Consider the following 21,657-nt stretch of genomic DNA (forward strand, 5'->3'; position numbering starts at 1 on the left):
GCAAATATAAACAAAATGAAACTATAACAAAAAATAGAACTCATAAAACTTAAAAATACACTAAAAATTATAAAAACTTGTACAAAAAAAACTTGCTAAATGGGCTTAATAGTACAATAGTGGTAACAGGACAGAATCAATGATCTAAAGGACAGATCAATAAAATTTACGCAGTGTGGCTTAGTGTGGAACGTCTAGCTCTGAATGCTTGGGTCTTATGTTGACGGGGTGGGGCCAGTGGAGCTGGGATGGTTCTGCTGGACAGTGAGCAGTTCCTGACCAAACTGACCAGGCCCTTCCAGAAGGGCCAGTTTGTCGGGCAGTGTGTTCAACACCCTGAAGAAGTATGATGGCCAAACTAAACCCATTCCAAGGAAAAATTCTGTGGAGGGCTGTGAGCCCTCAGACAGTAAATGTCTGTTAAGAGCTACTGATGGGAGAAAGAAGTTCAGCACAGTGGTGAGCTCCAAAGAAGTAAGTTTCAGGTGGCTTATTCAAACCTGTTGAGAGCTAACATGGACAGGCTGAAGAAGAGGGACAGAAAGAGCAAGAGTAAGAAGAGCAAAGCAGCACAGTGAAAGGCACCAAATTCCCTGTTTTCACCAACTAACCAATGAATTGTTGTTTTTTCCTTTGGTTTTTACTTTTGGCCACAAAACTAGGTTTCTGATTCCCCTGCATTAACTTTTCATGTGAGATTAGGGTCATTCTGAACAGAAGAAGAGCTGTAATGTTTACAGGGCAATATAAAAAGCCATTTTATTTTTGACCTGAGCTAATTGGTCTGGGTTGCATAGTTGTATACTCCTGGACTAGTTTAAAGTCTCTCCAGTCATCTGGGTAAAGAGCAATGTATCATTAAACCTGCCTATTTGTCACAAAAATAAATAAAATAAGATAAAAAATTAGCCGGTGTGAACAACAGAGAGAAACTAACACTGGGGAAAAAAAAAAAAACTTGAAAGAATCTCAGGGAGTTGTGGGATAATGACAGAATATTCAAAGTTTATATCATTAGAGTCTGAGAAGAAAAGGAAAAAAAGGATTTAAAGAATTAATGGCTGAAAATTTCTTTCCCTGGGTGAAAAAGCTACATATTCAAGGAACTCGGGGAATCTAAACAGGATAAAACTTGAAGTTCCCATACAAAGACACAGCGTAATTAAATTTCTAAAGACTAGCCCTGGCTGGCACGGCTCAGTGGACTGAGTGCCTGCCTGAAAACCAAAGGGTTGCTGCTTTAATTCCCAGTCAGGGCACATGCCTGGGTTGCAAGCCAGGTTCCCAAGCAGGGGGCGCTCGAGAGGCAACCACGCATTGATGCATGGTTGCCTCTCAAAAATAAATAATAATAAAAATAAAACCTTTAAAAAAACCCCATAAATTTCTAAAAACTGAAAAGTTAAGTCTTTAGAAAGAAAGAAAGGAATAAAGAAAAGAAAAAAGGTTCTGAAAGTAGTCAGAAAGAAATAACACATTACCCCTGGCTGGTGTAGCTCAGTGGATTGAGCACGGGCCTGCAAACGAGACAATCGCAGTTCGATTCCCAGTCAGGGCACATGCCTGGGTTGCAAGCCAGTTCCCTGCAGGCCACTTCCCAGCAGGGGATGCATGAAAGGCAACCGTACATTTATGTTTCTCTCCCTCTCTCCTTCCCTTCCCCTCTAAAGATAAATAAATAAAATCTTTAAAAAAAAAAAGAAATAACACATTACCTACAGGGAAAAACTCATTAAAATGAGAGCAGATTTCTCATCTGAAACCATGGAGACCACAAGTGGCACATTTTTCAAGTGCAGAACAAAAGCAAATGTTACCTCACACACGTCCAATCTCATAAGTATTTTCATTATTAATCTGCAGAATACTAGGTATCTCAATGCTAGTAAGTCAAATGATGATCTTAATAAAATTTAATGTAAATTGAGTTTCTAAAATTATGACCAAATAATACTTATAAACTGCAAGAACAAAAAAGTACATATAATAAAACATTTACATAGTATTACCATTCTTATTCAGTTTCTAAACTAATTATATCGTTTCATAAGGTAAAAATCATGCATCCAAAGGTAAGTTCAATTAAACTAAACGAGTGCTTTATAATTGTATAATACTTCTTTAAAATAAAATAATACTTCTTACCTTCTGGAGTTGGAATGCACCCCAAGAAAATGAAAGGAAAAAAAAGAGCTTTTAATTTTTCTTTACAAAGCAACAATAAAGCTAAAAACTAAACTCTCCCTTCCCCTCCCAGCAATGTCCACGATTCCTCAAATTAGCAACCTCCCCACACACTGTGCTACATAAAATATTAACTTCTTCAGAATTCACAAAAATTAGCCTGAATGATCACTGTGTCTAACAATACACAATTAAATTCAACTAAAGTCTATACCATTTCAGGTAACAGTTGTACTACCTTACTGTGCCAGAATAAAACTATTGCAGTAGTTTAGAGTTAAATGTGGATACAATGAATATTCCCCATCCTTTAATATTCTTCCCATGCATTTCAATTTCAAGGAGCCATCATAAAGCCATCAGCTATGGATCCTAATGTTCAGTAGTTTCCCTTTGATTCATAATGGACCTCATTGTGAAGCTTAGTAACAATGAACAGGAACATTTTCTGTCAATATCCAAGCATTTTGGGTTTTGTTGTTATTAGTACTTTTAACATCCTAACAAGGTTTGCGGGCTTGAAAGTAGACTGCAACTAGCAGATAAAGAAAATGCACACCAAACTCAAAGGTATTGGCCAAACTTATAAATATGGTACCAATTTAATAATGTTCTTCACTCTTAAACTGAGCTCTTTCTAATGAAATCACCTCAAAGCAATTCAGCTTGGCAATAATCAAATGATCTACTCTATGGGAATAACAATTTCTGCCCTAGAATAGTAGAGAATGTTGATTTTATTTTCCTTGCTGTATAATTTCACATATAAAGAGGTGGGGAAAAATCAGAACATGGGATTAGTTTTTGAAATGAGGCAAGCTAACATACACTTAAACACCATGAGACAGAGATTATTTGGTTCACAAGTAAATGTATTAATACTAACCAGGTACAATGGGGACTCCTCCAAAGAGGTCAAATTTCAATATGGCAAATGTTTATTGAGCATGATTTTTGAAGATGATTTCCAAAGTTCTTTACAATTCCACCTCTAAAGGAGCTTGCTTGGGATAAAGACTGAAACATAAGAAAAACTCCTTGCTAGGCAACAACTTTGAGCTCTGCATAACAACAATGTAAAGACCTACTTAAAAGCTCTTAGGGTAGCTCTTAAAAAACATACTGCCCCCCTTTGGAAGTTAAGTTATTATAAATGGCTGTAGTTTTAATTTCAGAGTCTACCAGAAAGTAATTCACAGTTAGAAAGCAACTAACCTAATACTGATATATATCAGCACATGATATAAATTTGATTTGAAAAATAATAGAGCACACATGCTAATCAGAAAAGTCTGGAGCCCTGGCTGGTGTGGCTCTGTGGACTGATTGAGTACAGGCCTGCAAAACGAAAGGTTGCAGCTCAATTTCCAGTAAGGGCACATGCCTGGATTGTGAGCCAGGTCCCTAGTTAAGGGCATTCGAGAGGCAACCAATCAATGTTTCTCAAACACAAATGTTTCTCTACCTCTTGTTTGCCCTCCCTCCCCGTCTAAGAATAAATAAAAGTTAAAAAAAAAAGAGAGAAAAGAAAGGTCTGGGGAACGATGGATGTAAAGGCAGTTATGATACATTGAAAAGAGCCTAAAAACAGACACAGTAAGCCTTGGTTTCTAGTTTCACTGATCTATGTGTAAGACTGGCCAAGTTTCAATCTCCATAGGCCCTCATTCTTTAATAATAAAATGAGCTGTAACTATAATATCCCAATTATCTTTTCCAGCTATAACATTTCATGACTGAATAATGTGACTGGTTTAAAAAGGGGCCAGGGGAGGGAGGAGAAGATGAGGAAGGACTGCAATAGATTATACACTTGGTAATGTTAATCAGGGGCATCACGTTGTACCATATAATTAACTTAAAAAATTCGTGGAACTTTATTTGCAAGGAATGCCTATACAAGTCATCTGCTTGTCCACAAATTTGTCAGTACTACTATATAAACAGCATCTGTGTCTTCCTTTCCAGGTCTTTTTCCATACAGAGCCAATGCTTTTAAATAGTTCTTGATGTTTTTCAGAGGTAACAAATAAGTAATGATCACCTAATCTAAAAGCTAGGCAGTTGGCTACACTTAATTTATCAGCTACATAACTTACTGGTCCACACCAATCTTATGGTGTAAAAGATTCAAACTCATGACTCACCAAAACTACTATGAATGGTCTAATTCAGAAAACACTCTATCTGTGCATGATGAATTCAGGAACACTAAGAATCTTTTCAATTTCTCTTTCCTCTTCTACTCATGAATAGAAAGACAAGAAAAACTAGTAAGAGAATAGGGTCTCAAGAAATGAATACTCTTCTTTCTCTTCTGTTGTCAAATCTCTGTCAGCCGTTAAAAAGAAGAGTCAAAATACACAGTTAAAAGGATGAGCAAAGCAGGTTCAGAAGACTCCACTGGGAGGGAGGGGGGTAGCATTGAAAGCAACAACTACTTTAGAAGAAAGGCTTGAAGTCCTCCACTAATGCAGTAAAAGCACATTTGTGAACATTAATGGCAGCCACAGCTAATGGAGGGAAAAAACCTGCTATCCAACAAGCTAAGAATAGAAGCTGTAACGAGATGTTGATAATGATAAAGGATCAGCAGGAATTGTCCTGAAGTATGTGCAAGTACTCTGATTTATTACTCTGTGTATATGTTTTATCAATAGTATTTACGCTTAATTGCTCTATTTTTTATAACAATCCAGAATATCCAATTGCACACAGTCTCTTGAGTTCTTATTTGTTATACACACTGGAATGTTGGAAGTCAAATGCCTGAGATTTTACCTCAAAACAATCTGGGGCTGTAGGACTGTTTATAATTTATACTAGAGAATGCATACTTTTTAGTTTGGAATTTTCAAAGAGTAAACCTTTACATTTAAAAAATTGTCTCTAGTACCTTACTCATAAACCTACATTGTAACACAAGTCAGAGTTTATTATCACAAAAGAAAAAGGATTTTTAGATTCCATAACACACCAGGAACTATTTGCTCATCAATGTCCAACACACAGATTACATATTAATCTCTAAAAATAGATACCTACTCTAAAGCTCCAGATTACTGCTACCTTTTCATTGCTGTCTTGACATTTATAACAAAACCATTCCCCACACTTGAATACCTCCTCACCCCTCATGAGGTTCAAACCTTTTTTCTTTTAATCCACAACCCATGCTCAATGATTCCTTTATTAAGAAGCCCCCCCCACTTGACTAGTTTATTCCTCAATTCTTAATTTCTACAGTGAATGGCAGCTATTCAATCAGGAAGCCTAGAAATCATTTTTTGTTTTTTCCTACCTTTCACCTCCCACATCCAAGCCATCAGCCAGTCCTGAAACACATTAATTCAAATCTGTCTATTCTCTCCAGCTCTACTTACTTTTACCCTAATCCAAAGTACCACCAGGTATTGCCTAATCTACTAATACAGTCTCTTTGTCTCCTTAATCTCTTCAAACTCTTGACTGCTACAATCCATCTTCATAATTTATATTTATCTAAATATATGTTTACCTAAAACAAACCAGAACACCTATTGTCTTGTAGTAAAGAAGCAAATGTCTGAGGCAGGTATATTATCATTATTTCCCTTTGAAAACTGACGCACATTAGGACAGAGCAATGCTTATTAAACATTTAACCATGCCAATGGATTCACAATGGTTTGTTGCATTCTATTCGCATTCACTTATTTGGTAGAAAAAAACTGGCTCTAATTATGCAACTAATCAACACTAAGATTCCAGACACCTAGTCATAAAACACCCGCATTAGATGTCCTACACCAGACTTTTTGTGAAAACCGCCACTGCCCTTTACTGCAATTTAAAATCAACTGGAAACAAAGGCTACACAAAAACCTAGAATTCTATTCTAAGCCAAAGTAAAACAGTATGGTTCTGATTTGTAATCTCTGGGTTAATCAAGGAAGGTTCCATGAATTTAAAGCTCAATTCAATCTTCATGACTTACAAACTGGCTGGGACTTCTGGGGCTAGAGACAGATAAGGTCCACAACAGCCTTTCTACGTCTCTCTCCCTGGCTAGTGAAAACTAAAAACTGTGGAAAAAATACAAGAACCAATTTCCCACAAAAACCTGTACAGAATGTCCATTCTATCGTTCACAACAGCCCGAAACTGGAAACCAAAATGTCTATCCATGGATAAACAGATAAACAAAATGTGCTATATACGTAGGTTGGAATGTTAATCAGCAATTAAAGAAATGAAGTACTGATAAATACAACAACATGAAAGAACCTTCCAATCATTATACTGTAAGAAAGAAGCCAGTCACAAAAGACCACATATTTTGATTCCATTACATAACTGGCAAATTCATGGAGACAGAAAATACATCAGTGGTTGCACAGAACTGGGCATGGGAGAGGAGGTCAAAAAAGGGTTTGTAAGCTAATGAGTACAAGGTTTCTTTGGGAGGTGACGGAAATGTTTTGGATGAATGAACTAAATAAAAACCACTGAACTGTATGCTTTAAAATGGTTAACTTTTATGATACATGAATTATATGTCAAATTTTTCTACAAGCAACTGCTCAAAACACTGAAAATTAAAAGCTAGCACACTGGGAAATCGAAACCTGATACATACAGAGATATGTAGTGAAGACTTTATACCCTTACCTAAAGACAGGTCTGGCCTTTGCTATATTAGCTTCTATAAGATAATCACTAGCCTCAATAAGGGCCTCAGGCCAGCCAGATAGTAATATTGTAATTTAGAGTGTAGGCTTTGAGCCACACCAACAATGTGATTTAGGGTGGGGGTCTGGGTCACATGGTATCAGGTGACCTCCAGAAGGGCTAGACATTGGAAATAGATCAATGACCTGGGTAATGAATCACACCCAGGTGATGGAGCCCCAATAAAAACTTGACACCAAGGCTGGAGTGAGCTTCCTTGGCTGGCAAAATTCCATGCATATTGTCATACACTGATATTGATGGTTAACACTGTCCCAAGTCATAGGGAGAAGATGACTGGAAGCTCTGAGTTTGGTATTTTACCTTGACTCTGGCCTATGTGTCTCTCTTCCCTTGGCTAATTGTAACCTATATCCTTTCTCTTATCCTTCCCATAGCCATGAGTTTAACAGTTTTCACTGTTAGCAAATTATTGCTAACAGGAAATTATACAAGTACTTCGTATAGCAAATTATCGAGCCTTAAAAGTAGTCTTGGGAACCCCCTCACAAGGCAGTTGGTCTAATTAAGTGAAGGTGGTCATGGGAATTGTTCCAAGTTCACAGTTAGCCAACTGCTCACAGGGTGAGTTGTCTGGGTTTTTCTCTCACCACTTTGACTGAAGAGCAGGCCCTAGTTGAGGAGATGTACTACTGTAGGGGATAGATAACATTCTGGAAAAAAAAAAAAAAAAAAAAGACGTGACTTTATGGCCAGAGACAGAGAAAAAAGGACACTGTAGCGTTCCAGAGACAAAAGAAGCAGAGAAGGGAACCTCTTAATTCCTACACAAGGCCTCAGCTTATCCCTGACGGGTGCATACTTGGGACACTCCCAACTGATACAGCAAAGGCTTTGAGAACTGAACAATTATTGATCTAGCACCTACACAGATCAGACCAGTAGTCTGAGAACAACTGGGTTGTTTGCCTATTAAAAAGAAGGAAGTAAATCCCCATTTCCACAGATTTTTAACAGAAAACCAGAGCCTAACAACTACCAAATATTAATAACACTAAAATACTAACATAAAATACTAAAAATACTAATAACATAATACTAAAAATGTCTAAAATACAAACTTAAATTTCCCCATAAACAAAGATCCGGAAAAATGTGACAAATTCTCAAGGGAAAAGATAATCAATAGTTGCCAACCCTGAAATTATCCAGGTGATAGAACTTATCAGACAGATACTTTATCCTTCATGTGGTAAATATAAAGTTGAAATTAATGGAAAGCCAGAAGTTTACAACAGAAAAAAGAAACTATACAAAAGAAACAAAACAGGAATTTTGAAATCAGAAGATATAACATCAAAACTAAAAAAATTCCACTGTATGGCCTCAATAGCTGAATATAAAGGCAGAAAAGAAAGTCAGGGAATTTGATGATAGAGTAACAGAAATGATCCATTCTGAAACAGAGGTAGAAAGTTTGGAAAAAGAAGCAGAGATTCGGGGAACTGTAATAAAATGTTCAAAAATAATCATGCAATTGGAAGAGAAAACGTAGTAAAGAAAAAAATTAAAAAAACAGCTGAGTGTTTGCCATATTTGATAAAAATACCTAAAGCTACAGATTCAAGCAGCTCAGTCAATGCTAAACAGATTAAACACAAAGAAATTCACACTGCACACTGAGATGGGAGCGGCTTCAGGGGCGTCTTTAGGAGTCAACAACATGGCAGAAGACATCAAGACCAAAATCAAGAACTACGAGACTGCCCCTTTTGATAGCCAGTTCCCCAACCAAAACCAGACCGGAACTGTTGGCAGAACCACCTGGACTTTCACCGCTATGAGAAAGCAATGGCTGCTAAAGGGGGTGATACTTTCATGTGCGAATGGTACCAGCATGTATATATTTGTCCTGTACCCTGGGTGTCAGCCTGGGATGACCGCAGAGCAGAAGGCACATTTCCTGGGAAGATCTGAACTGGCTGCTCCCCACCTGTCCTCCGTCTTTCATCTTTCTCCCAGGGAGGTCAAGGGGGACTTGGGTATATCCCACCCTAGGATCCTGAATCATGGCTTAACTAACATTAAATACTTGTTGGAACAGTGGGAAAAGAAAAAAAGAAACCCACACCTAGTAATATTAAAAACACAACTGCTGAAAACTCAACATAAAGAAATTATCTTGAAAGCAACTAGAGAAATCAAAGTATTACCTGTATGAAAACAATGACTCAATGGGGATGGGTGGGGGTGGGGGGAATGGTGGGGGATAAAGGCAGACAACTATACTTGAACAACAATAAAATAATTTAAAAAAAAACAATGAGTCCAGCAATCAAGGATTTCTCATTAAAAACCATGGAAGCCATAATGCAGTAGAGCAACATTTTTTTAAGTAATAAAAGGAAAGAATTGTCACCCTGGCTGGTGTAGCTCAGTGGATTGAGCACAGGCCTGTGAAGCAAAGGGTCGCCGGTTCGATTTCCAATCAGGGCACATGCCTTGGTTGTAGGCCAGATCCCCAGTAGGAAACACATGAGAGGCAACCACACACTGATGTTTCTCTCCCACTTTCTCCTTCCCTTCCCTTCTCTCTAAAAATAAATAAATATTTTTTTAAAAAGAAAAGAACTGTCAACACAGAATTCAATATCCAGCAAAAAAAAAAATTGCTTTATTTTGCTTCAAAACAAAGCAAAATAAACAAAAGGTATTCTCCGACTAAGGAAAACTAAGAGAATGCATTACCAGCAGACCTGCACAAAGAAATATTAAAAGGAAAGCTCCTCAGGCTGAAAGAAAATGATACTAGAGAGAAATGCAGAACTTAAGAGCAAAAGAAATGGTTGGTAAACATCTGGATTAACACAGTTATTCTTTGAACCATTTTAAGTGGAAAGTAAAATGAGTAACTCTGATGGGAAATTCCCTGTATGAGATGTAACACATGACAAATATAACAAAGGGGATGAGTAATGGGAACAACATGGTCGCAAGGCCACTTTATTTAAGGCGGTAAAATATTAACTCTAAGAAGTCAATTAAAGATTATATAATATACACCCAAACTTTCAAGCAACCACTAAACAAAAAGCAGCAGCCAAAAAGTTTTTAAAATTTTAAAAATATATATATGTATATATATATGCTACAAAATAATCCAAAACAAGGCAGTAGGGGGCAGAGGCAGTAGAGGGGACAGTGATATAAAAAGGGAAAAACAACACAGTAAAATGATACACCAAATCTAATCATATCAATGATTATCAAATGGGATTTTAAAAATTACATGTGATCTTAAAAAACCCCACTTTCAATGCAGGAAGACACATATAAAAAGACTGCTAAATGTCCACTTACAGGGAATAGCAGTGTATCAATTTACCTGGAGTGCAGATGGAAAGAAATCAAGTGAACCAAAGTATGTATGATCAATGGTCTGTTATTCTATGGAAAAACTATTGAAGGTTTCTGTGCCAGTTACCAATGCATTGGCTTTTAGCTCTAAATCCAACCTCCTCTGGACCCTTTTCTGTGAGAGCAGAGCTGGGCCCTAACATTTCGCCTTTGTCAAATGGCTCAATGTTAAGTTTTGTCACAGTGCTGCAGGAACAGGGCAAAAAGAAGGGGTGCTTTTCTTTCTGGTTTTACTGTGCTCTTGCCTGCTTGCTCTTGTGGCTTGCAGCACCCAGAACATGAAGGCCACTCAATGGCACTCACCCTTCAGCAAGACTCAGGAGAATGCCTATGGGTGGCCCTCCAGAAAATTCTGCTGGTGCCTCTGCTGGCACCCCAGGAAGTTGGACAGGTGCCCAGCAGAAGGGCTTCAGCAAGTTGTTCTAGTACCCAGTAGGCCGCTTCCTATGTTTCCCCAGGCTACAGCCCCAGTGAACTTTGTCATCCATTGGACCGCAGCCCAACCTTCTCCATGGACATCTAGGGACATGGAGGGGCCACCCTGAATATCCTTCTTTCCTAGGGGCACACTGCCTCTGCCCTAGAGGTACTGGTTGCTCTCTGTATCTGCTAGTACTGTATTTTTTAAGATCTATTTATTTATTTTCAGACAGAGAGGATGGGAGGGGGAGAGAGGGAAAGAACATGAATATGCGGCTGCCTCCTGCACACCCCCTACTGGGGGCCCAGCCTGCAACACAGGCCATGTGACCCAGACTGGGAATCGAACTGGTAACCCCTTGGTTCGTAGTCTGGTGCTCAATCCACTGAGCCATACCAGCCAGAGCTATTACTGTATTCGTGTTCTCTTTACCTTTTAATACTTAATTCCTGGTTAACTTAATGACTTAACCAGTTAATAACTACTCTGTTCAAATTAACATGTAGCTCTATCTGGTAACTGGTTCCTGAGAACAACAGAACTGTATACTCTAAGACTACACAGAATATATTACAAATTAAAAAAAAAAAATCAATGCCCCCAAAGTGCAGAAACAGTTCCATGAAGCTGTATAGGTGTAGTTGTATGAGTGTCTTTGGGAAGCTGGGGTATGAATTGCGCATGAAACTTCATGATCAAATGGTAGAGTTTGTAATCACAGGAAGAAATATGGATTCAAAATCAGGAGAAAAAAGAAGAAAATGGGGCACTTTGTTTTTCTGCTAACTGTGCAGTGGTGTCAAACTCATTTTCACTGGGGGCCACATTAGCCTCCCGGTTGCCTTCAAAGGGACGAATGTAATTTTAGGACTGTGTAAATGTAACTACTCTGTAACAGTTAAGTAAATGCTCGATGCTGCCGCTGGGTAGAAACGAGGTGACAGGCCGGATAAAAGAAGGTGGAGGGCTGAATTTAGCCAGCAGGCCTTGTGTTTGCCACCTGTGCTACAAAGCCTACATTCTCAGACAAAAAGGAAAATACCTTATGTTTTTCAAAGACTATTTGAAATATCAATGGCTAACAACAGCCATTTGCCATTTACATTATACTGATTCGACATAAAATCTCCCTTAGAACTGAAGTACATAGATAAAATGCATCAAATGGACACATCTATCTCTCTAAATCCTTAATTTCATTTCCAGTGTTTTGAAACAAAAATGGTTAAGTATTTCTTCATATTAAGAGTCAAATAAATGTACAGCACAATCCAGGATCAATACATCAACCATAATGAGAGTAAAGAGTTTTTAATAAGTAAACTCAATCAAGAAAATGTCTACTCAGTTAATAACAGTGACTTTTTAAGAAAGGACACTGTCTAGCCCTTGCCAGTGTGGCTCAGCTGGTTGGAGCTTTGTCCCATACACCAAAAGGTTAGATGGGGGTTCAACTCTTGGTCAGGGCACATACATACCTAGGCTGCAAGTTCAATCCTCCATTAGGGCATGATTGGGAGGCAACCAATCAGTATTTCTCTCTAATATCAATGTTTCTCTCTCTCCATTCCTCTCTCTCTAAAAACAATAACCGTGTTTTAAAAAAAAGGAAACTGTCTAGACCCTCAACCAGGATGCCACAAGAATTTTTAAAACACCCAATACACCTAACTAGCCAGGGGCACTAATCTCTTTTCCCTTATACTGTCAAATAAAAAAAATTATAACAGCTATAACTGTCAGGTGTGAATGAATCAAAATTTATACCCATTTTTAAATCACATTTGCAAAAAATATATTTTTTGGTGTGTGCCACGTAAGATGAAAAAGGTAGAAAATAACTGATCTAGATTAAAAAAAGACTGAAAGCTGACAATTTTTTAAAAAGTTCTAACAGTACTTCAAATTTGGAACAAGCAATTCTCTTCAATATTAGGACATTATTGTGGTATATAAGAGAAAGAACAATCAGGCTATATTTTAGCCATGGAAAATTGAACAAGAAAATGAGATGTCGCAACAAATTTAAAAAAATTTTTTTTAAAGATTTTATCTATTTATTTTTAGAGAAATGGAAAGAGTGGGAGAGAAACATCAGTGTGTAGTTGCTTCTCACATGGCCCCCACTGGGGACCTGGCCCACAACCCAGGCATGTGCCTTGACTGGGAATCAAACTAGCAACCCTTTGGTTCTCAGCCCATGCTCAATCCACTGAGCTACAACAGCCAGGGTAATTTTATTTTTTAAGATTTTATTTATTTATCTTTAGAGGGGAAGGAGAGAGGGAGAGAAACATCAATGTATGGTTGCCTCTCATGGGTCCCCTGCTGGGAACTGGCCTGCAACCCAGGCATGTGCCCTGACTGGGAATCGAACCGCAATCGTTTGGTTCACAGGCCTGTGCTCAATCCACTGAGCTACACCAGCCAGGGTAATTTTTTAAAATATTTCTAATTTTCTGAAACAACGATTTTCTGGCCAATACTACAGAAATAAACTTCCTGTTCTTTACAAATGACGAGATACCAGTTAGACATCTATTATTACAACTTATAAGTCTCAAATTACTGTCCCCCCCGACCTTTTAAATCTTTTTATCTTTTCTTCCTTTGAGTTACTCCAAGCCCCTTTCACATCTCATCTGTTCTCAACAGAACTAAGCTACTTTTAGAACATCCTAGAATATCTTTCACCTGCAACAACACAATCTGTATCTTCTTTCTTCCCTATGACTTCTATGGGAAATCCTAAGGTATCTTTAAAAGGAGTGCACTGAAGTGTTTAAAAAAAAAGGGGGGGGGGGGAATTCACAAGTGGCAGGTTATTGTGAGAAGAAAAATTTGAGATTTCTTTTCTCCTTGTTTTCTAAAATGCAGTTATAAAAGAGTATTCAATTTAAATGTTACAATATTCTGTTAATGTTCCTAATTAATTCATTCAGAATTCCACACCGGGTAAATAATTTTCAATCCTCTCACCTAACTTTTTAAAGGAACAAGTATTCTCAATCTTTCTCAGCCAAGAGCCAATCACTTCATTTTTAATACTTTTTTGTTAGTTAGCTGTGAAAAAATATACTGAGCATACAAGTTACCATTTTAACCATTTTAAGTATATAATTTAGTGTCATGAGAAACAATCACAATGTGCAACCATTACCACTATTTCCAGAACTTTCTCATCATCCTCCAAAAAACACTGTAGCAATTAAATAATAGCTCCCAATTTCCCCTGGTCTCAATCCCCTGTCAACCTCTATTACACTGTCTGTCTATAAATTTGCCTATTCTAGGTATCTCATATAAGTGCAATTGTACAATGTTTGTCCTTTTGTGTCTTGGTTATTTCACTTAGCAGGTTAAGGTTCACCCATATAGCATGTATCAGCATGCCATTCATTCTTAAAGCTGAATAATATTTTATTGAATGTACATACCACATTTTTTATCCAACTCTTTATTTTTAAAGATTTTATTTATTTTTATAGAGAGGGGACGGGAGGGAGAGAGGGACAGAAACATCAATGTTGGTTGCCCCTTGTATGCACCCCCTACTGGGAAGCTGGCCCACAACAGAGGCATGTGCCCTGACTGGGAATTGGATTGGGGACTCTTTGTTTCACAGGCCAGCACTTAATCCACTGAGCCACACCAACCAGGGCCATTCGTCTATTGATGGACATTTGAGCTAGTTCCACTTTAACATTTTAAAAAATAAAACAATGTAGTATGGATTAATCAAAATTAAGCAAGATTCCTCAAAATGGGTGAGCAGACAAAAAAACTACAAAGAGAAAAAAAGAGCTGAAAGCCATGTATTGACTGAGAAATAAAAATAAAACTGTAAGAAACAGCACATCTGCATCCTGGCTGGTGTGACTCAGTGTACTGAGTGCCAAGCTGCAAACTGAAAGGTCACTGGTTCAATTCCCAGTAAGGGCACAAGCCTGGGTTGCAGGCCAGGTCCCCAGTTGGAGGCGTGCGAGAGGCAACCAATTGATATATCTCTCCCACGCTGATGTTTCTCTCCTTCCCTTCCCTCCTCTCTATAAACAGAGAGATCTGACATCTAAACTGCTTTAAAAAAAAAACTTAAATAACAGCACATCTTTAATAAGCACAGTATCCATTTTCATTCAATAACCTGCCTAAAATTTTCATTTTTAAAAAAGATTTTATTTATTTACTTTGAGAGAGGGGAAGGGAGGGAGAAACATCAATCCGTTGTCTCACACGCCCCCAACTGGGGACCTGGCCTGAAACCCAGGCTTGTGCCCGATCCAACTGGTAACCTCTCAATTCACAGGCTGGTGCTCAATCCACTGGGCCACACAGCCAGGGCACCTGCCTAAAATCTTTATTGTAAGCCTACCACTTGATATATCACAGAAGCAAAAGAGTAAGTTATAACTACATTTGAATGTGATCTTCCAACCACTGATATTTCATATCCTCATTGAGAAGTGGGTTTTCAATGTTTGTTAAGTGCCAAGAACTACGGGGGAAGGAGGAAAAGGAACAGCAGACAATGTCACTGCCCTAATGGAGCTAGCTTAATGTAAGCAACAGAGAAGTTGCATGAGTTTTTTAGGATCACAAAAATATGTAATTTTAAACCTTAAGTGCTATGAAGAAACAACACAGAACATTATAAATTAAGAAAGGAAAATGTGACCTAGACCAGAAAGTTAGTCAAAGTTTCCTGAAAAAGACATATTCAAACTGACACCTGAAAAATAAAAGTTAAGTAAGGAAAAGCACATTCCTTGCTAAGGGATCAGCATGTACAAAGGCTGAGGTGTGAGGAAGATTCCCTACATATTTAGGAATTGACAAGCCAAAAATGATAAAGCTGTGAGAACGGACAAAAGTGCACTTAAGTTGGAAAGAAGGTAATGAGAAAAAAAAGAAATGAGAAGAAAACCTTAGAGAGAAAGGAAGGAGAGCAGTAATGTTTGTGGTTACTTCAGGTAACAAAACAGTTTGGAGAAGGGAGGAGTAGTCAGCTGTGATAAATAATACTGAGAAGAAAGGTGGGAACTACAAGTCCCATGGACTTAGCAAAATATAAGTCACCGATGGCTTAGAAAGAAGTGTGTTGTGGTCACTTAACTGCACCACCATCGTTTTAAATTTACTATGCTTTACTTATTTACTGTTCTTGCCTGCTCCCTAGAAATGACAGTTTAAAGTCACGGTTCCTCACTGTTAGAGCTGGATGACCCTGCAACTGGCATTCTAACTTCAACTACTGGTGAGGTCAGATCTCTACATACCAGATTTCCTGACCTATTTCCCAGTGTGTATTAAGTCTAATTTTATGAAGAGAAATGAAATCTCTAGTTCACTCCTATAAGACCCAATAGTATTATAAAAGGATATTAGTATACCTTAGCAGAATTCATTTCTCATAGTAACAATAATCAATCACTTACCCTCTTTCCTATAGCCTTATACACATTGATATGTAATTCAATGGGTATTGTGCTTTAACTTTATCTAATAAATCTAGCTAATTCAAATAAAAACTTAGAATTATATCACTGGGCCCTGGCTGGTATAGCTCAGTGGATTGAGCACAGGTCTGCGAACCAGAGGATCGCGGTTCAATTCCCAGTCAGGGCACATGCCTGGGTTGCAAGCCAGTTCCTTGCAGGCCAATTCCCAGCAGGAGACGCACTAGAGGCAACCATACATTGATGTTTCTCTCCCTCTCTCCTTCCCCTCTAAAGATAGACAGACACACAGACAGATAGATAGATAGATAAACAGATAGACAGATATTAAAAAAAAGAATTATATCACTGGTAAGTTTTTAAGTAATTTATAAAAATGTTTGTAAGCTAATTCTTCAAGTGCATTTTAATGTTTTAATTTACATATGTTCACACAATTTTTCAGGACATACATATATAAAGTGAGATATACTAATTTATATTTTATATTAATAAAGCAAACCTATAATTTATTCCCAGCCTACTGACATCTGGCCACAAATCAAAACAAAAAAAATTTTTTAAATATTTTATTTATTTATCTTTAGAGAGGAAGGGAAGGAGAGAAGGAGAGAAACATCAATGTATGGTTGTCTCTCATGAGCCCCCTACTGGGAACTGGCCTGCAACCTAGGCATGTGCCCTGACTGGGAATCGAACTGCAATCGTGTGGTTCGCAGGCCCGCACTCAATCCACTGAGCTACACCAGCCAGGGCTCAAAAGAAAAATTTTTAACTGCATTATCAAACAAAGGCCAATAAAAAAACCTTAAATTGAATTTCATGTTAAAGAAAATGAGAACTGAAATCTACAACATACAATATGATTCATCAAAAATGTACTGTTGTTTATTTACAAATATGTCTATTTCTCAATAAGAATACACCTGGCATTTGAGCCGAACAATCTTTCAATATGAGAGACTGTCCAGCATGATGGAAGACAGCATCCCTGTTACCTTTCTATTAAATGCCGCAGTGCTCCCTTCTTTCTAGTCACTATGACAATCAAAAATAGCTCCCCACAATTCTGAACATTTTCCCTAAGGGTGTTATAGAAAACCACCCCAAGTTGAGAACTAGTAGCAGTTTTAAAGCACCGCAACCTTTTCTTTTTTTTTGACTTTAATTGCTGTTCAAGTACAGTTTTCTGTCTTTTACTCCCATTCAACCTTTTCTATCTTAATGGAAATATCTCTAACATAGGCTCCCAGATTTCTGCCCTGACAAATTACACTGAACACAATTTTAACATTTCTTGATGACAAAGGGTCTTGGTTATGAACAGTGACTATTATGTGCTATTGTAACATAATAGGACTCTTAAAAATTAAAGCATGTTTACCTTTGATATTGTATTAATTGACCCCAGCCTTGGGTCAATTAATAACAAGACTATCTGAAACATATACACATATTTTTTTTCAGGTGATATATATATATATATATATATATATATATATATATATATATATATATATGTTTTCCATTATAGTCTTTGTGGTCAAGGTTATCTCTTTCTAGACTGTCTACTTCTAGCACTCTTTCCGTGCTTTTACTTTTTATCTACTAATGACCAAGCTTATCAAATCAAAAGCCTGACTTGATAGATGAAGGCTTGAAGATGGCTCTAGGCCTTACTAAGAATTAAAGTGCATGGGTGTGAAGAGTTTACCTTCTAAACATTTTTTAAAACTTACTTTTGGTTTACAACTGTACTAGGACTGAAAACTTCAAAGATCTGACAACTGAATAAATCAGAAATTAACAATGCAGTTATCACTAAACAATCAGTGTTCAGAACTAAATTATACTGCTACACACTATAAAATACTCTAGTTGCGTATTATAATTGTTACTAATATTTAAATAACTCACCTGATTTCTTTTAGTCCTTCTCTCTGGATAACTTGAAGAATTTCTTTATGACTCATGGGTGTATTGGGGTATTTTTCTAAGACCTGAGAAACAAGTATATAATAATAAATTATTTTTAATTTTAAGTTCTTTTCATACATATCAGAGATTTTTTCATCCCTTATATTTTGGGATGATAATTAGAAAATTAATGGAGTATCAATAGGATCTTCTCTCCTTCAGTCACAAACAAGTCAAACCTGAAGCAGAAATAGATCAAAAGGATATGATTAATAACTCAATTATTCATTAACACAAAATATGAAATTATATGTACTTTCTGCCTCTACCTCTACATTACATGCCTGCCTGTGAACTTACTATAAGCACCTTAAAGATTATCCATCTTCACATTTCCAGCAAAGCCTAGTATAGCATGGATGTTAAAAAAACCTATAACCAAAACACATGAACAATAGTTATAATAAAATCAAAATCATATCTGTGGTTCTGGTTTATCCTGTCTTTCCTACTCAATACATACAACTAAAAACCTAAGCAGAATACATGCAGCAACTATCCAAGGACTCTGAAAATGGCAGCAATTGGCTTGAGGGAGGAAACAATTAGAAGTCTGACCCAGCAGTGAATTTCATGGTTTTGTTTCCCTTGGGACTACTCAGTCTAGACTCAGTGGCAGCCCAAACTCAGAAATGCACTCTAAGTGAAGGCAGAAATGGCTTGAAAAGAAGTCTTCTCTTTTTTGGTCTAAGGAGTAGTAAAGGGGGAGGAGGATCTTCTGGGGTTTCTTTTTTCCCCTTTCTCTTGGGCCCTGTCCTGGGGCATCCAAAGGCAGCAGTTGTGGAGTGATGATAACAGCAATGGCTAGACAGAAACCTAATACTCAAGAAAGCAGAACCCATCAGGCCCCATGAGTGTGAAGAAAATCGCCGTGGCTTATATTCTTTCTCTACCATCCTGCTGCTTGGCATAGAAAGCAGATGCAGTTGTGAAAGTATGCAACAAAACAGAAATGACAAAAGGGAGAAGGATCTCTAGGAGCCAGAAAGTGTCAAGGAACTTGCAAAAAGGAGCTCAAGAAAGAGATACCATGAAGTTCTATAAAAACTCCTGGCATCACCCTGAACTATGCTTAGGTATTGACCCTCAATATACTACTTATCAGGTAGGTTCCTGAATCAGTCACTAGGTGGCACATATGCAGAATGGATGGGAAGAGCACAACAAAGACTGTGAAAACTAGACATCAGAATTTTAGTGTTTAGAAGGTAGGTAGAAATTTTGACCTGAACCCAGTGAGGTCAAATGTCTGCCTAAAAAATCCTCCCATCCCTCAAAAACAAAAAAAGTAACATTCTCCTTAGGATTGAAAAAGACACTATCATAACATCACATCAAAATACCTAATATATATACAATCAATCCCAAATCACATATGAATAACCAGGAAAATCTCCATAACTCATAAGGAAAAAAATAACCTACATAAAACAAACTCAAGATGACAAAGATGTTAGAATTATCAGCCAGAACTTTAAAGCAGCTATTATAACCTTGCTTCAGGAAGTTGGAAAGCGCCTGGCTGTTGTAGCTCGGTGGGTTGCAGCCTCATCCGGTAAAATGAAAGGTTGCCAGTTTGATTCCAGTCAGGGCACATGCCTAGGTTGAGGCCTCAGTCCCCAGTCAGGACATGTACAAAGGGCAAACTATCAATATTTCTCTCTCTCTCTCTAAATATCAATAAGCATGCCCTTGGGTGAAGATTAAAAAATGTTGGGAAGAATATTCTTGGAAAGTAATAGGTAAGCATTTTTCCAGCAGAGAAATAAGATCACATGTATGTGTGTATATGTATGTGTGAAGATAAATTTTTTTTTTCATTTCTTTGCAAGATAAAATTTTAAGACTAAAAAAATACAAGAACCTAAATAAAGCCCAAAATTTCTTAGAGGGACACAATTTCAGAATGGAATACCAGAAGAATCAGTGAATTTGAAGATGTAAGATCAGGAATTATCCAATCCAATGAACAGAGGAAAATTAACAAAAAAAAATGTAACAAGAGAACTACAAAATAAACAGAAAACTGACATCTTGACAGTTTCAATAGGTTCCTACTTTCTGGTGACCTCAGGTAGTTCCTTAGCTGGTAGATGACATTCTCCTGTGTCTTCATGTATCTTCCCTTTTTAACTTGTCTGTCTTTGTGACCAAATTTCCCCTTTTAATAAAGACTCAATCATGTTAGATTAGGGTTTGTCCTAATGACCCTATCTTAACTTGATCATCTGCAAAAACCTACTTTCAAAATTAAGATCACATTCCCCCACAGGTACTGGGGGAATTTGGACTGCAACCTCTTTTTTTTTTGGAGGCATGGGGGACACACATAATTTAGAAAGAAAAATAAAAAAATAAAATAGAAGAACAGAGGTAATGGGATAATAACAAAAGATCTAACACTCATGCCATCAGAGTCCCAAAAGGAGAAGAGACAGAATGGAGCACAGAAAACATTTGTGAAGAACCAGTAGAAAAACTTCCCAAATTCAGTAAATTAAAATTTTTTAATCTTAAAATTTCAGTTAACACTTAAAATTTCAGGAAGATCGATGAATCTCAACATGAGTTCAAAGAAACCCATACCCAGATATATCACTAAAAACTAAAAACAAAACAGAACAAAATCTTGAAAGCAAACAAGCAAAAAACAACATTTCATTTTAGAGGACAATTTAAGTGGCTGTGGATTTCTAGTCAGAAATCATGGAATGCAGAAGCAGTGGAAAATCATGCTAAAGAGCTAAAAGAAAAGGACCCAGAAAGAAACCAAAATTCCTATCTAGCAAAAATATCCTTCAAAAATGAAGCAGAGCCCAGTGCAGCTCAGCAGGTTGGGCACATCCTCCCACAGACCAAAAGGTCGCCAGTTCGACTCCAGTCAGGGAACAGACCTGGGTTTCTTCTGTCCAGGTCCCCAGTGCCAAGCATGCAGGAAGCAACTGATCGAGAGATTTCTCTCCGTCATTCTCTCTCCCCTCCCCTTTCTCTAAAAATAAATAAATAAAAGCTTTCAAAAAAATCTTTTTATTTTATTTATTTATTTTTAGAGGGGAAGGAGAGAAGGAGAGAAACATCAATGTACAATTGCCTCTCATGAGTCCCCTGCTGCGGACTGGCTGGCAACCCAGGCATGTGCCCTGACTGGGAATCAAACCACGATCCTTTGGTTCACAGGCCTACATTCAATCCACTAAGCTACACCAGCCAGAACTCAAAAAATTTTTGTATGCCTTTTTAGTGAGGACTTAACTGACTTTCTGCTCTTTAATGAAATAAAATAGGAAGAACAGTTAAAACTACTAAAGGGATGTTTATTTTCCTTTAAAAAATGTTTACTGCCAGTTCCTTTACATACTAGACATTTCAAATTAATTTTAATTTATAAAATTATTTATTATAAAGTTTCTCAACATTTAGAACTAGAACCCTGGCTGACATGGCTCAGTGGATTGGGCACTAGCCTGTGAACTGAAAGGTCACTGGTCTGATTCCAGTGGACTATGCTTGGGCTGTAGGCCAGGTCCCCAG

General features: G+C 37.5%; 1 protein-coding gene and 2 pseudogenes across 4 annotated transcripts in view; 2 read left to right on the plus strand and 1 right to left on the minus strand.

Moving 5' to 3' along the window:
• ASXL2 (ASXL transcriptional regulator 2) overlaps positions 1-21,657 on the minus strand; it is a 120,557-nt gene that overhangs the window by 71,902 nt on the left and 26,998 nt on the right. For 3 of the 4 annotated variants that reach the window (XM_053667117.1, XM_053667114.1, XM_053667115.1), the window contains one exon: positions 18,067-18,149. The exons of the other annotated variant lie outside the window; for it this stretch is intronic. In XM_053667117.1, coding sequence (XP_053523092.1) covers positions 18,067-18,149 — 83 coding nt within the window. The remainder of the gene's footprint in view (positions 1-18,066; positions 18,150-21,657) is intronic. 4 annotated transcript variants of the gene reach the window in all.
• On the plus strand, positions 249-698 carry LOC128627716 (signal recognition particle 14 kDa protein-like; annotated as a pseudogene).
• On the plus strand, positions 8,542-8,832 carry LOC119050407 (cytochrome c oxidase subunit 6B1-like; annotated as a pseudogene).

This window comes from Artibeus jamaicensis, unplaced genomic scaffold, assembly GCF_021234435.1.
Source record: "Artibeus jamaicensis isolate MK-2021 breed Jamaican fruit bat unplaced genomic scaffold, CSHL_Jam_final contig_465, whole genome shotgun sequence".
Lineage (NCBI taxonomy): Eukaryota > Metazoa > Chordata > Mammalia > Chiroptera > Phyllostomidae > Artibeus > Artibeus jamaicensis.